At 33.1% G+C, this 14643-nt stretch overlaps 1 protein-coding gene across 1 annotated transcript; it reads right to left on the reverse strand.

Annotated features, from left to right (window-relative positions):
- Positions 1 to 5258: 5258 nt before the first annotated feature.
- On the reverse strand, positions 5259 to 5774 carry LOC145670219 (uncharacterized). Its single transcript, XM_081738597.1, has one exon. It carries the CDS (start codon positions 5772 to 5774, stop codon positions 5259 to 5261), a length of 516 nt encoding a protein of 171 aa, XP_081594723.1.
- Positions 5775 to 14643: the final 8869 nt, after the last annotated feature.

The raw sequence follows: 14643 nt of genomic DNA on the forward strand, positions 1-14643 counted from the left end.
TAACAGGGTGTACTGCTCTTAGAACAGACCATAAGAAACATTTTTGATCTTTGTTTTTATTATTAATGCATGCTTTTCTTCTTTTAATTGTTTCTGGAAGTTCTATATATGATGATCCATTCATTGCTACGTATTTGTTAACTCTTAGCTCGAGATAGTCGACAGAATGCAAAGTCCAACCTGAACCCTTACCTTGAAACTCTTCCATCTCTGCCCTAATTTTTATAGTTCCATTTTTATAATATTCATTTAGATCGGTGAATTGAAGTATAATTTCATTTGACGTTTTAAAATTATATTCTCGAATCTGCTTATCTTTTTTGAAGCTGCATGTGAATGACATATTTACCTTAAGTGCATTAAAATATTTAAATCCATTTTTTATCATACTTCTAACTGGCTTGCTAATTGAACGTAGGAATTTGGAAGGATCTCTATATCCACATGTGTTTTTTATTTTGAAAGTATGTAATCTATATTTAAATGAAGTTTCTTTTAGTTCAACATTTATATTTACTATTTTAGGCTTCGGTTCTTCAAATACGTCTTTTTTTTAAATGGGAACAGTTTTAAAGCTTTCTTCCAACATAATCTCTTAGATCTTGGTTTTTCAAAAATGTCTTCTTGAAAAGGAAATGTTTGGTTAAAGTTTAATCTGTTTTGTTCATCTTCATGTTCAATAAGTTTGTCAATAAGTTCTGCTTTTCTTAATCGGGAATATCCTTTTATTCCCTTTCCTTTACATAAGTTTTTTAATTCAATTACAGTATGTTTAATTAAATTCATTATTATTCTATCACTTTTTATTACATAAAAAATAATTTTAATCATTTTCGTTTTCTAATACAACAGTTAATATTCATGTGACCTAGGAAATCTCAATGTCTATTAGAATATTGTATTAGAACAAGGCTTTCATGGTAATAACCCATCAAAGCTACTATTGATCTAATGGAAATTAATTCATTTTTTAACAATCTAACTCCTCACTATCATTTGTAGACTCAAGTTCTTTGTCACTATTCCAATTTGATTCTGATGTAAATCTTTCTAGTGTCGCATTCTCTTTTTTTAATAACATTTCTTGATCTTTTAATAATATTTGTTTTTCTAGTAGTGCTGTTACGACTTTAAGATCTTGATGAATATGGGTAAGCTTATTTTGTATCAAATCACAATGTGCTTCCATATTTATTATATAGAGGTTTAGCAAAAATGATTATTATTTTTTTAATTAATATACAAAACGAGACTATGGAGAGGAAAACTATTCCCCAACTTAAACAATACTGCAGAGAGAAAGGAATACATGGTTATTCAAAGCTTAGGAAAGCAGAACTAGTAACCTTAATCAACGAGCACAGAAATAAGTCTCTAAGAAACAACTACAACAAATTCACAACAACCAAATGAACAAGCTAAAACAACTGCAGTAAATTCAAAACAACTAACTGAACTTATAAAAGACGTGATTCAAAAATTAAATCCTGAACATATTGTAAATTACTTTCAAAATCCGCTTTGTAGAAATATAGTTATAGATGTACTTAATAGTCGAAATTTTGAAGAATTGAAGCAAATTTCAGAAATAAAGAGCTTATTCAATGACTTTCTACATACTTTCAAAAACAAAGTACATTGGTGTTCAGTTACATTAAACCATAAACTATCACTTTCCTTTATTGAAAGTCATGAAGAACACATCGATTGGGTTAGATTATCAAAAAGAAAAGACTTCCTTAAACATGAAAACATCATTTACAAATATGGTGATAAACTTTCCTGGGACAAATTGTGTGAACCAAAGTATAGATCAAGGTCTTATCCTCATTCAAAACCAAAATTCGTATTAAAACATAAAGAACATACAAGACAACATATTCATTGGGATTACTACACGTACGAATATGCTCAACAAATGATTGAAGATTTTTTTAATGAGTTTAAAGAAGAGATTGATTGGCTTGCGTTCAGTGAAAAAAATAACTGGAAAAAGTATACACAGAAACAAGTTATTAAGTTTTGTACACAATTCAGAGAATACTTACATTGGGATATAATCTCATCATTCAAATTTGTTCAAACTTGCGTTCCTAAGAACCTTTAAAGATAAACTCCGTTGGAATATGGTTTCTAAAAGGTGTTACATTGAAAGAAAGGGACTCACAACCTTCTTGAGCGAATTTATTTCTCTTATCGATTGGCGAGCTATTACACCACAACTAGATGAAACACATGTGAGAAAATACCAAAATAAAGTTTATTGGCCAAAAGTTAGTTTAGATGATAAAAGCGTAAAATTCATTCTCGAGTTTGAAAGAAAAGGCTTAGATTTAAGCAAGATAGTATATACTTGTTGGAATAGGAGGTTCTCTGAAACTTTCTAATTTCGATCAAAGACAAGATCAATATAGTTCAATTCTTAAGCATAAATAAGCATGTTAGCAATCCCCTTAGAAACAAACTAATATTACTATCATCAGGTTTACACTTAATACAAAACTCAGAAGAATGTCCAATATGCAAAGAAACAAAAACTCAGTTGTGTAAAACAACATGCGAACATGTGTTCTGTGTTGAGTGTATGCTTACCTGGTTAGGAAATAATAACACTTGTCCTTTGTGTAGAGCGGTTATACATAACAACGACAACAATAACAACGATATTGAATATTCTGCAGAACTTGATTTTGATAATCCGGATTATTCTAGATATTCTAAAAGTCCTGATATTGATAGCACATTTTTTATGAAGAAGAAGACTGGAATTAGGTTAGTGTAGATTAATGTTAAGTTTTTATGAATAATAATCATAAAAGTTATATTTAAAGCTCTTACGTAGTATTAGATATTAACCGACCATATAAACCATCAATTTTTTTAACCAAATCTTCTGATAGGGATGTCCAAAACTCATTACCCTTACCTTTACGAATATCTAGTACTTGCTGCATTAGGTTAAATAACTTAATACTGTTGGGATCTCTAAACTTTTCGTATATTATCTCATGATTCGGATATTTTTCCTCTGCTTCATTAAGAGGCTTATATAGGCTTCTCTTTTGACATCTGATAGCATAATAAGGGAAAGGATCATTAAGTTTGTTCTTCTTGTATATGATTAGGCAATTATATTTTGAATTATCGTCTGTATATAGTTTTTCAATTTCTTTTAAGCCCTCGTTTTGAATTTTCAATTTCTCCATTGTTTGTTCTATTTTTCTTCTCTCTTTTGCAACTCTTCTTGATCTTCTTGAATTTGTTTAAAGCTAGAAACGAAATAGTCTTAGATAATATCATAGCAGTCTTGTGATATCCATAAAGAAATAGCAAGAAACATTTTTCTATATACATATGTTCCTGAGATAATTGATGTTGTTTCTTTGTCTCCTCCTTTTATTAGATATGTGGAGCCTCAGCCAGAATTCCGGAAGTTGGTTTTCTCTTTATAATACCTTATTAGTTCTTTTGATTGTTTATTTTCTAACCAATGTTTAAATTCTTTACCACCATCATTACATAGTTTTGTAGCATTAAAGTATCCTGTACTCTTATCTATAATCACTTTGAAATCACCAAAAATACCATACCAATAATTGTCTTTAATTTGTTTGTAGCAAATATCGTTTAAACTAAGAGAACTATCCATAGTACCCATATTTATTGTTTAGAAAATAATTTTTAACTTATTTTTCCTCGCTATCTGCAAGTTTTATTTTGTAAGTTGCTTTAATAAAGTTCCTAGAATTAGAAGGATAAAGTTTTTCGTTACTGTATAAGATGAGTTTTCAAAGTAGTCAGAATTCGGTCCACTTAGTTTGTTATTATAATATACTAGCCTTTTATGGAATAATAACCATAAAAGACAACATTTATATTTATATTACAATATTACTTTTATCTATCCAGCTATTATGTGAATCATCAAATCCTAACCATTTAACGTATACTTTGTTACCTTTCTTTCTCAACACCTTCTCCACCAAGTATTCATCTTTGTGTTTCGTCTTTAATAGTTCTGGTTCGTAAAATCTCCCTTGTACATCCTCTTCTTCTAATTCTTTATTTCTATACGTAGGTGGATTAGATGGAATAACTTCGCTAATAACAAATACTTCTGTTGACCAATTAGGTGTATATCCTTTCTCAAATAATCCTTTCGATTTACTTATACGAACATGATCACCTAATTTGTATTTGGGTTTAACACGCTTATATTCTTTCTTATACACTTTCTCCAATATTGTCCACTCATTCTTCTTGTTAACTTCTATAGGCTTCAAACCAATTGTTCTATGCTGCTGATTTTTATATTTGCTAACTAGTGTTGGTAATATTTCTATCCATTTATAATTTCCATGTGTTGTAAACTTCTTCCACATATTTTGTTTAAGTGTTCTATTGAATCTTTCGACAACAGAAGCTTTCTTACCGCTATAGGTTGAGTAATGATTAATCTTATTTACCTCCATCAACTTCTTAAATTCCTTATTGTAAAACTCTTTGCCTTGATCTGTTTGTAAGTTATTAGGTTTTCTAATTTTTAATATTGGTTCAAATGCTTCTGTAACATTTTTACCACTCTTATCTTTAACGGGAACAGCAAAAGCATATTTCGAAAAGACATCAATAATCGTTAGCAAATACTTATAGCCTTTATTTAATTTGGAAACACCTTTTAATACTCCGCTATCCGTTTCTAAAAGATCTGCTTGCCATAAATCATCTATACCTTTAACAATAACACTTAACCTAGGGTAATTCTTTCTGGAAGGTTTGTGAATTTCTTGTATTATGTCTTCTCTAATACCTTTACCTTCCTCTAGTCAATCTTTCTTTTTAACGAATTGAGATTTAGTAACACTACATACAGAACAAATACCTTTCTTTATATATCTCCCATTCTTTGTTCGCTCTATCCTAATGGTATCTTTCTTTGTATCTGTTGATTTCTTACACTTAACACAATACATCCTATCTATTGTATAGAAAATCATTTAAGTTCTCTTTCTATGTACATAATAACAGTTAGTAATTGTCCTTCTTCGAAAGTTGAATTTTTATCTGCTTGAAACGTAATTATATCACCATTTTTAACGTCTAAAAGGAAAGCTTCAACTAAAGTATCGTTCAAAAATATATGTATATAGTATTTACCTAAACTTAATTCCATATACATTATTTTCCCATTATAGAGAAACTTATAACCATTCGATAGATTAAATATTCTAAAAATTGGATCTTTAACATTTTAGTTCTCAATCGACGGCTGATGCATCGAAGACGGGACGTATTTTCGTCGTGCTGCTTTCCTTGACTACATGGTGATGAGGTAAATAATGCCCTTCTCTATCCTTTTCTTCTGGTGGAACTTCTTCTATTACGCCATCATATTTCCATTCATTCAACACCTGTTGATAGTCTTCGTAACGGTTTTCCTTCTTCAACTTAGCAATAAGTGTATTCAATCTTCTTTTGGACATCTCAATATTACTAGGAAGTGTAGGATGTCGTTCTATCCAAGGTAATATTACTTCGTACCTCTTCTCCTCATTAATACCTACGGTCTTATTAAAGTAATTCATTACTGCTTGCTGAGCTTCCAATTTTGTCTTCTTTTCCGCAGAATCTGTGATACCAAGAACATCTAACCGCCATAAATCCGCTATAGATACTTCTTTACAAAACATGGACATCGTTGCCATTGACGAGAATTTAACATCACCACGTACTTTAACTTTGCCCATTAAAACCCAACCAAGCAATGTTTCCATAGCTACCAATCCGGACTTCAACACAATTTTTTTCCCAGTAAAAGTTTTCCTGCAATGTCAGAACCAATTAAAATTTCTATCGCGCCAGGGTTCCTGTCGTAAATTTCTACACCAAATTTTTCTATCTCCTGTATCCAAGGACCTTCAACTACTGACGTCACATTGCTACATATTGTATCTTGGTTCAGCGCTTCAAAATTTCATACATAATCTCCTTTCAGACTATACAAAATAACTTGATAACAACTATGTTCATAAGGTGCAGAAGAAATACCTCCGAAGAGTGCATGCGTAACACTTTCTTTTTTAACAATTTCGTATCCCATTTCCAATGCGGTAGCTGTTCGAATGTACGATCGTTGGGAACCGGTATCAATAATTGGTCTTACCTCCCTTTCTGTCTCTTAACCCCTTACTTTGACAACTAATGTTTGCAAAAACGTTTCAGCATACACGTTATTAGTTAATGTATTTTCAAGAACCGGTTTTGTTACACTTTGTTTCACTGTACTGTCGTTTTCCTTGTTACCTTTTGGTCCCTTGCACATAATGTATGAATGTTACCCCTTGCACTTGGCGCATTTTCATTTTACTCTACATCTACTGCTAACGTGCCCCGGTTTTAAACATTTGAAACAACAACCCTTTGCTTTTAACACCTTTGTTTTTTCCTCAAAAGACCAGTTATGTGCCTTCGAACACTCTTCGGTAACATAAAAATCACTACAAAAAATACATTTCTCTGGGTCACCTTTACAATTTACTAACTCTGCCGCTGTTGGAACAGTTTCTGTGGGACTACTTCGATCCTTCCTTTTCTTTATCGCACTGGAAGTATCTTTCAAATCAAAGCCTGCAACTGCAAGTGCTATCCGCTCTTCACTTTCAACTTCTTTTCTCACAAACAATATTAAGTTTTCCAGTCTATTTTCCACTGTAGATTCTCCATAGTTCGTAGTTCCCCTTTGCCATGCTCGCAAAAGTTCCTCAGGTAAACACGATTCCACTAGTGGGTACAGCATTGCTGCGCATTTCTGTCGTCACTCCTAATGTACTTAATGCTCGTAATTGTGACTCAATTTTGTCGTACAAGGCACTGAGTTCTAATTGCTTATTACTGTTCAAATTCCTTAACACCAGTTTTAAAAGTTTCCTCATATACACTTCTACCAATGTATCTTCACGACCGAAACGTGACTTCAAACCTTCAATCACTTTCGGATAGTTTTCTTCACATAACGGGAAACTTTCAACAAATTGGCGTGCTCTTGAACCGGATAGAGTGACCTGAACTAAATACTGAAATTTGTCACTGTTTGCAATATTCGTGTCCGCATCGATTCGATTGAACTGACTCCAAAACGGTAACCAATTCTTTAAGTCATCATCAAACTTCTTCAATTCATTTACCGGTAACTTAATACCCCGTTTCTTACCTTCTGTCGAAACACTGTCTGTATCACGAGTTGAATTTGATGCATGCTTATCGATCAACTCTTGACCTTTCGTACGAAGACTATAAGGCCCGCTATACATTATAGGATAGATCCTAGGAAATCTCTTACGATTTGTTCTAGAGTCAAAATCTCAACGTGTATGGCAACATATCGCATGTCATTTCCTGTGTTCTGAACGATCCTATGAGATTTCTCTTGTTTAGAGCACGCTCTATTTTAGAAAGAAAATTCGTAAGATTTCGATTTAAGCGACATCAGGTGAGAGAACGTGAAAACAAAACAAGTGAAAACACAACTGATGAGATATCTTCTGATCGTGCAGGTTTACTTTAGGTGTACTACTGGAAATAATTGTTGAAAAATTATAATTTGTCACTGTTTCCTAAATGATTTGCGTTGACCGACATGAAAATATCTTACATAGCATAGATAAAATCCCTTAAGGGGACCATGAAAAGCAATGTTTATAAACTGCAATTCTTTTACGATTTGCGTACAAATACGGGGGCCGGATATATAGTATAAAAACTATAGTGCAAGAAACGCAAACCAAGTTGTTAGGTGGTTTCTGGAAAGTACGAATGCTATCCGGCACTGTTTCTATTCTGTAGAAGAATATCTCGCCTGTAGTAAATAATGTTTAAAATATATATATATTGTATATCTATAATGTAAGGTTTTATTAACTGTTATGTTGTTTTATATCGATGTATGTAAATTAGAATAATGAAAAATTGTACCTTTTTTGTTTTATATAAATTCATACTATTTTAATATTGCATGTAGATTTAAATCTATACATATGTACACATTCAGTGTTCTTATGACGTGTCCAACTCATACGTTCACGTTGTGAACAATTTGTATGAAAAAGGATGAAAATAAATACAATACAATACAATACAATATCTAACCGAGTCATCGCAGGGCGTAGCGGGGGCCGGAGCGTCAGTGAGGGGGTGCGAGCGAAGGAAGCAGGCGCTTCAGTGAATGTAGTGAAAACGAGTGGGTTTTGGCAATGATACGAGTTTGAATAGCACTTGTCATGGTATCATAGTAGTAGCGCTCCACTTGTAAACATAAACTATAGCTTCTGTAAACTATGCAAAAATACACCGGTGATGGAAATTAGTATCACCGGTCATCTTTCATATGCACTCACTTAGGTAAATGTTTCGCAGAAGGGGTCCAGAAGTAGGCAAAACATACAAAAATTTACAGGAGAAGTGGAAAATGCAAGTACTTAGACCTAACACAACCTAACCAAATCTACCTAATGAAATTAACTTACTTAAACTAACCTAATATTAATAGAAGTAAGCCTAATTTTATAGCTTTTTGAAAATTGTACTGGACCCATATACCAATATAATCTAACGTAACATAAGTGTAACTAACCTGAACCAACCTACACTAAACTATTGTGAATAGAAACTACCGAAATTGTAACATTTCTTAGAAAAATTAGCTGGACTCTTTCTGCTAAACATTGTCTCTCACCTATTTTATCCGTCGTTAAAACATTTATAATGATTTTACACTAGTAACCCTAAGTAAACATAAAATACAGCTGTATTATTTTGTATTTAGTTATGTTGCTTGCAAAAAATTTGTTCCTTATAAATATGCCTTTTCATGCAAAGTATTAAATTTTACTTGTAAATCTTCTAAAATGTGGTGCGCCAAAAGTTTACGAGCACCCTTCTGACTTTTATGCTTTTTCCTTTTTTTTTTTTTTTTTAGAGGCATCCAATTTAACAATAGCGCCTGAAATTAATGTCAGTAGGATGTGCAGTCTGGTTAGCATAATAATTCTTCAACTTTGTACTTTTATTAAATAGAACTACCGTTGATAAACGTCATTCTATCAGACAGGAAAACTCTTCACGTGTATGGCACAAAAGGGTAGGATTTCCTACAAGATATGTCATAACATTTTTCCAAAGATAAATCCTAAGATATTTCCTAGGATTGATCTCGTTGTGTATAGCCCGCCTAAAATGTCAGAACATATTTATCTTGTGCTTCTGTTTCCTGAACCAAATCTTCTTCGAATTCTTCTTTTAATAACAGTTCAATGTATTCATTGTGTGCTTCATCAACTGCCCTGTATTTATCCTCCAATAATTCAAAGTTCACTTTAATTTCGTCAATGTTCACATTCGCGGCATTACAACACTGTTCCACATTTTTTGCGATTTTTGTAAATACAGCTCTCGCCACTGTTCTAACTCTTTTAGCTTTCTCCATTATTTAAGTTGTCTCTCAGTCGTGTCACGATCGCCAGATGTTACAATAAAACGTTAATGTTATATTATAGAAGGCAAAAAATACTATTTTTATTCTAACATTAGCACTTGCACTACAGCTGATAGAAAACGAGCGAAGGAACAAAAGAAAAACAAAACTCGGTACAAATGTTGCCATAACAAACCCAACAGGGCGTATCAACGATGGTGGTTACGCGCGTGTGCTACCTTGGTTCGAATTCATTTTGGTTTGTGATCTGATACGATCCCTCCCACGATTTCTGGCCACTATTATACAGGGAGTGGGGTACTTGATCTTTATAACCACTGATTCCACTATTTATATCCCAAGTTCATTGCCCGAACACGAGAATCGAACCCAGGCGGGTTACAAAAATGGCCCACCTAACAGCGACAGAACTCCTGCACCGTTAAACCAAAAGTAGTGATTCATGCTTAGAAACGTAAAGGTAAAAGGTAAGTTTCTGACTCGTGTTTAGAATTTTTATATAGTTGTGCAGAATGGATGAAAGTAATGTTAAGTTACTCTAGGACGCAGTTAATGCAAGTAAAGCTGAAATGCAAACTTTGCACGAGTCATTAGAAACTAAAATTGCTGCTTCTAACAAAGAAATGCAAAATTTACGCGAATCATTAGAAAACAAAATAGAAAGGGTCAACGAATCGTTAGAAAGTAAAATTGTGGAAGTTAGCGAAACAACAAAAAGCAAATCGACGATAAACTTGAGGCACAATTAGAAATAATAAGAAAAGAATGTGTGGGCAGAAATGAACAAATATCTAAGGAAATAGACTAGAAATGCGAGAAGGTAAATGATAAATGCGAGAAAATATGGGGGAAAGCTGTTCAGAACTGTCAAGAACATGAAAATATGTCGATTTGGGAAAATGTGAAGAAAAGGCGGACCGAGCATTTGAAAAATTGCATCGCTCGAGGAGTCTGTAAATAATATTGAAAGTAATTTAGAAAATAAAGAAAAGATGCTAGTGGGATTAAGTGATACGACTCATAAATTAGAAAGAAATGTCACAATATTGCATCGTAGGGTTGATAGTTTGTCAGAGAACACGAATCCTCAAGGTATTGATGTGATAAACATGAATCAGAACATTGCTTTAATAAGCGATATATTGTCAGGTTTAGAAATAAAAGTAGATGAAACTCAAACGAAGTTAACCTCATTAGCTGAGAACGCTACCAGAGAGGGGAGTGAACGCAATTGGCGTACATCAACTATATCGGGTGACGATAGGAGTAGCCATAAGTCAAAATATAGCAAGGAAGAAACCAGTAGTTTCAACCAAACAGATTCTAGTTCCTCGACAGCAAGTGAGATAACAAAATTAAAGAAACGAATTAAAGTAAGAAAATTAGACAGGGGTGACGTGAAAAATGCTAAACGACGAATATTACATCATGGTAACATTGAAATGTTTCCAAAGTTTTCAGGTTTAGAAGATGATGAGTCACCAACTTCGTTTTTAAAACAGTTTAACCTCGCGGCGCACGCTATAGATTTACCTGAATCTCAATATTTAGATGTATTAGGATTTGTTTTTACCGGTAATGCTCGTGAGTGGTAGAAATCAAAATTAGGTACGTTTCGCTCATTTGAATATTTCACTAAAGAATTTAAAGCTCAATTTGCTTCTGAACAAGTTATTGCAAGTAAATTATCAGTATTGCAATATCAAGCGTTTAATCCAAAAACTAATGGTAACGTTACCGATTTTGTTTACAAAAGATTCAACAAGATACGTGGTTTGTCATCTGGTTTACCGGATACTTTTATTGTGAACACGATTAAACAGCTGATACCTATTTCTTACCGACGACAGTTAGCGTTGTTCCCAAATTTAGATTTCAATTCATTTTAACTGCCATACAAAATCTTGAAGCTCTGTATTATGATAGTAGAAATATTAATGACAGGAACAATTTTCATGGTAGAGCTGTACGTGTTAATCAGGTAGATGAAGTGCAGGGCAATTATGAGAAGTCCAACAAAACGGGAAATTATGGTAATGAAAACCGTGAAAATTCACGTAAACGTAAGTTTAAAGGACAAAAAAGGAAGGGAAATCCGAACAAGAAAAGTTTTATTGGAACAAAGGTAAGAATAGCCATACTGGGAATAATGATCGTAATGAGGGCCAAGGTAATAATTGTAGTAACTACGAAGACGATCATGATTATGAAACTTTGAATCAGAATGAAAGAGTTAATTTTGTAAACAGTAACTATGATGAAGTTGTGAACCGAGCACAGCCAATGCCTATATTTGGTCAATCTGCACCACAATTTCCATATTATAGCCTAAGAGTTATGTTCCCACAAAATAAAGATAGAATTTAAACTAATGTTACTCTCCAACGCGAGTGCGGTTGGCAGAGTTGGTAATGTAAATGGTAATTTAGGTACTGAAAGTCGAAATGCGCTCATAAATGATTCGCAATGCGAGCTTGTTGTGATTGGAAAAATGTAGGGAATGTTGTAAGCTGGGCACCGATTCACCTGAGAGTAGTGATGAAGAACAAAAGCTTAATAGTCAATGTAGGTCAGCTGAGATAAAGGTACAGATTTTAAATCAAACAATAGTAGCCTTGTGGGACTCTGGAGCTTCAGCTAGCCTTTTGTCTTTAGAGACATGGAAACGAGTAGCGTCAGTAATCTCCCAGAATCACTTGCGACCAGCTCCACATATTTTGTTGGTGGATTTTTCACGTAAGAAAAAGAAACAGGTGCAATGTGAAACTATATTGTGTATTGAAATAGATAAAATTTGTTTTGACGTAAGTGCGTTAGTTGTCTACGATTTAAATGCTGAATGCTTATTGGGTAGAAATTTCCTTACTCAATCCAAGCCAAAGATAGATTTCTGTAATAGTTCTATTCCGGTTGAAAAAGAAGGGGAAATCGTTAACGTACCTATGTTAGGTGGTCAAGCTGACCATGTCAAAGTTACAAAAATTTTAACTAAAGGTGATGTACAGCAAAAGGTAAATTTTGTGTCTCAAGCTGGTAATGAAACTAATATGAATGTTATTGGCGACAGTGATGATGAATCGGAAATTTTATTTGAGATTAGAAAAGTATATGTAGAATGTCCCACAGTAAATAATTTGTTAAGTGAAAGGTGTAAAAAAGAAAAAGAATGGGTTAATCATGTTATTCTTTCTGACCAAGCTTACGATAAAATTCGAAATTCATGTAGTAATAAAAAAGAAATGAAAGTGCTAAATTTAGAAATCGCCAATGAAGATAAATTTTTGTTTGATTACTATTCACAACAGATTTCAGAGATCGATTGTGAGATCTAAAAATCGCATTGTAAATCGTTAGATAGAGTTGCAGTCTATAATACACTTGATAGCAAAACAGAAAGTGAATTTTTTTCAATTTCAGAAATACGGGAAAGGATAAGAAGAACAACTGTCTGATTTTGAGAAAGAAAAATTGTTCAAATTGTTGTTGAAACAGAAAAATTTTTAACAATATTCCCGGACGTTGTAATAAATTTGAGTATGCTATTGAAGTAGATACTGGTCAACCGTTAGTTAAAAGGCAATATACATTACCATATAAATTTAAAGAACATATTGATTCACAAATTGATGAGTGGTTACGATGTGGTGTAATAGAACCTTGTGTATCAATCTATTCACACCCAATTTTCTGTGTGCCAAAGAAAAATACTAGTAAGATGCGTGTAGTAGTAGATTTGATGGTTTTGAACACACATGTAAAAATAAAACAAAGGTGAACAAGATAGATGATTTGTTGTTAAAGTTTCAGGGTGCAAAGTGTGTATCAAATATTGATTTAGTACGAAGTTACACGCAAGTTCCAATGTCTGAAAATTGTAGAGATTACACAGCATTTTCATGAAACGGAAAAATATATAGATTTACATCCATCCCTTTCGGATACGCAAATGGAGGCGTAGGATTAATGGCTTGTCTTTTGGTTGTGTTAGGTCATGCATTATTTGATAAATTAGTTACGTATATTGAAGATATTTCAGTACCAACTTTTTCTTTTGATGAACAGTTAGAAATTTTGAATTTGTTGTTTACGAAATTAAAAGAAGCTAACATGACTGTATATTTAAAGAAATCTTCATTTTGTAATACGAGTTTTCAATTTCTTGGTTTCGTAGTCACCTAAAGGCGTGAAAAAGGATCCATCATACGTCGAAACAATTCGAACATTGCCACGTACCAAAAATGTAAAGGAACTTAAGCGAGTGTTAGGTTTGTTTGAGTGGTGTTCTAAATTTGTATATCATTTCGCTCATTTACCCAATCCGTTGTTTGAACTTTCGAAAAAGAATAAAATGTGGATTTGGACTGACGAATGTTAGCAAAGTTTTGTTAAGCTGAAAGAATCTTTAGCTGAAGAAGTGTTGTTAAATCACCCGTTGTTAGATCATGATTTTTGTTTAGTGACGGATAGTTCGCTGGTAGCAGTTGGAAGTATATTATTTCAAGAATTCAATGATGAAAAACACATACTTGGTTTTTACAGTAAGACTCTGAATTGTGCACAGCGAAATTTCACTATCACCGAATTAGAGGCGTATGCGATTGTTACAGCAATACGTAAATGGGGACATTTATTATATGGCCACCACGTGAAAGTTTACACAGACCATAACTCATTAGTGTTTTTAAATAAAATTCGCCATTGGAACTCCCGTTTGGCTCGGTGGAGTTTTGAATTACAGGGATTTAATTTAGAAATAAAGCACATTTCGGGGGTGAGAATGTTGCCACTGATGCACTGTCAAGGATAGTTTTCGCCCCTCCTAGTAAAATTTTGGACATAAACAATTTAGAAGTCCTCCCTTCATTCTTCAGAAATCTCACACCAGGAGAGTTAACCGAAAAACAGTAAAATTATTAAATTTTTAGAGAAACCGAACGATCCTTACAGTAAGATTCAAAATAGAAATGTAGAGAAATTCTACAAATTTGGAAACGGAATTTTGTTGTATAAGAACTTTCATTTTCCTAACAGTTGGAGGATCTGCATCCCACCACCTTTAGTAAGTTTGGTAATTGAAGAAATGCATAACAACCGTGCGCATTTCGGATGTGAAAGAACAGTAAGTTTTATCAGTGAAATTTTTTATTGGAAAT

Source organism: Thermobia domestica, chromosome 14 (assembly GCF_964235325.1).
Source record: "Thermobia domestica chromosome 14, izTheDome1.hap1.1, whole genome shotgun sequence".
In the NCBI taxonomy this organism is placed as follows: domain Eukaryota; kingdom Metazoa; phylum Arthropoda; class Insecta; order Zygentoma; family Lepismatidae; genus Thermobia; species Thermobia domestica.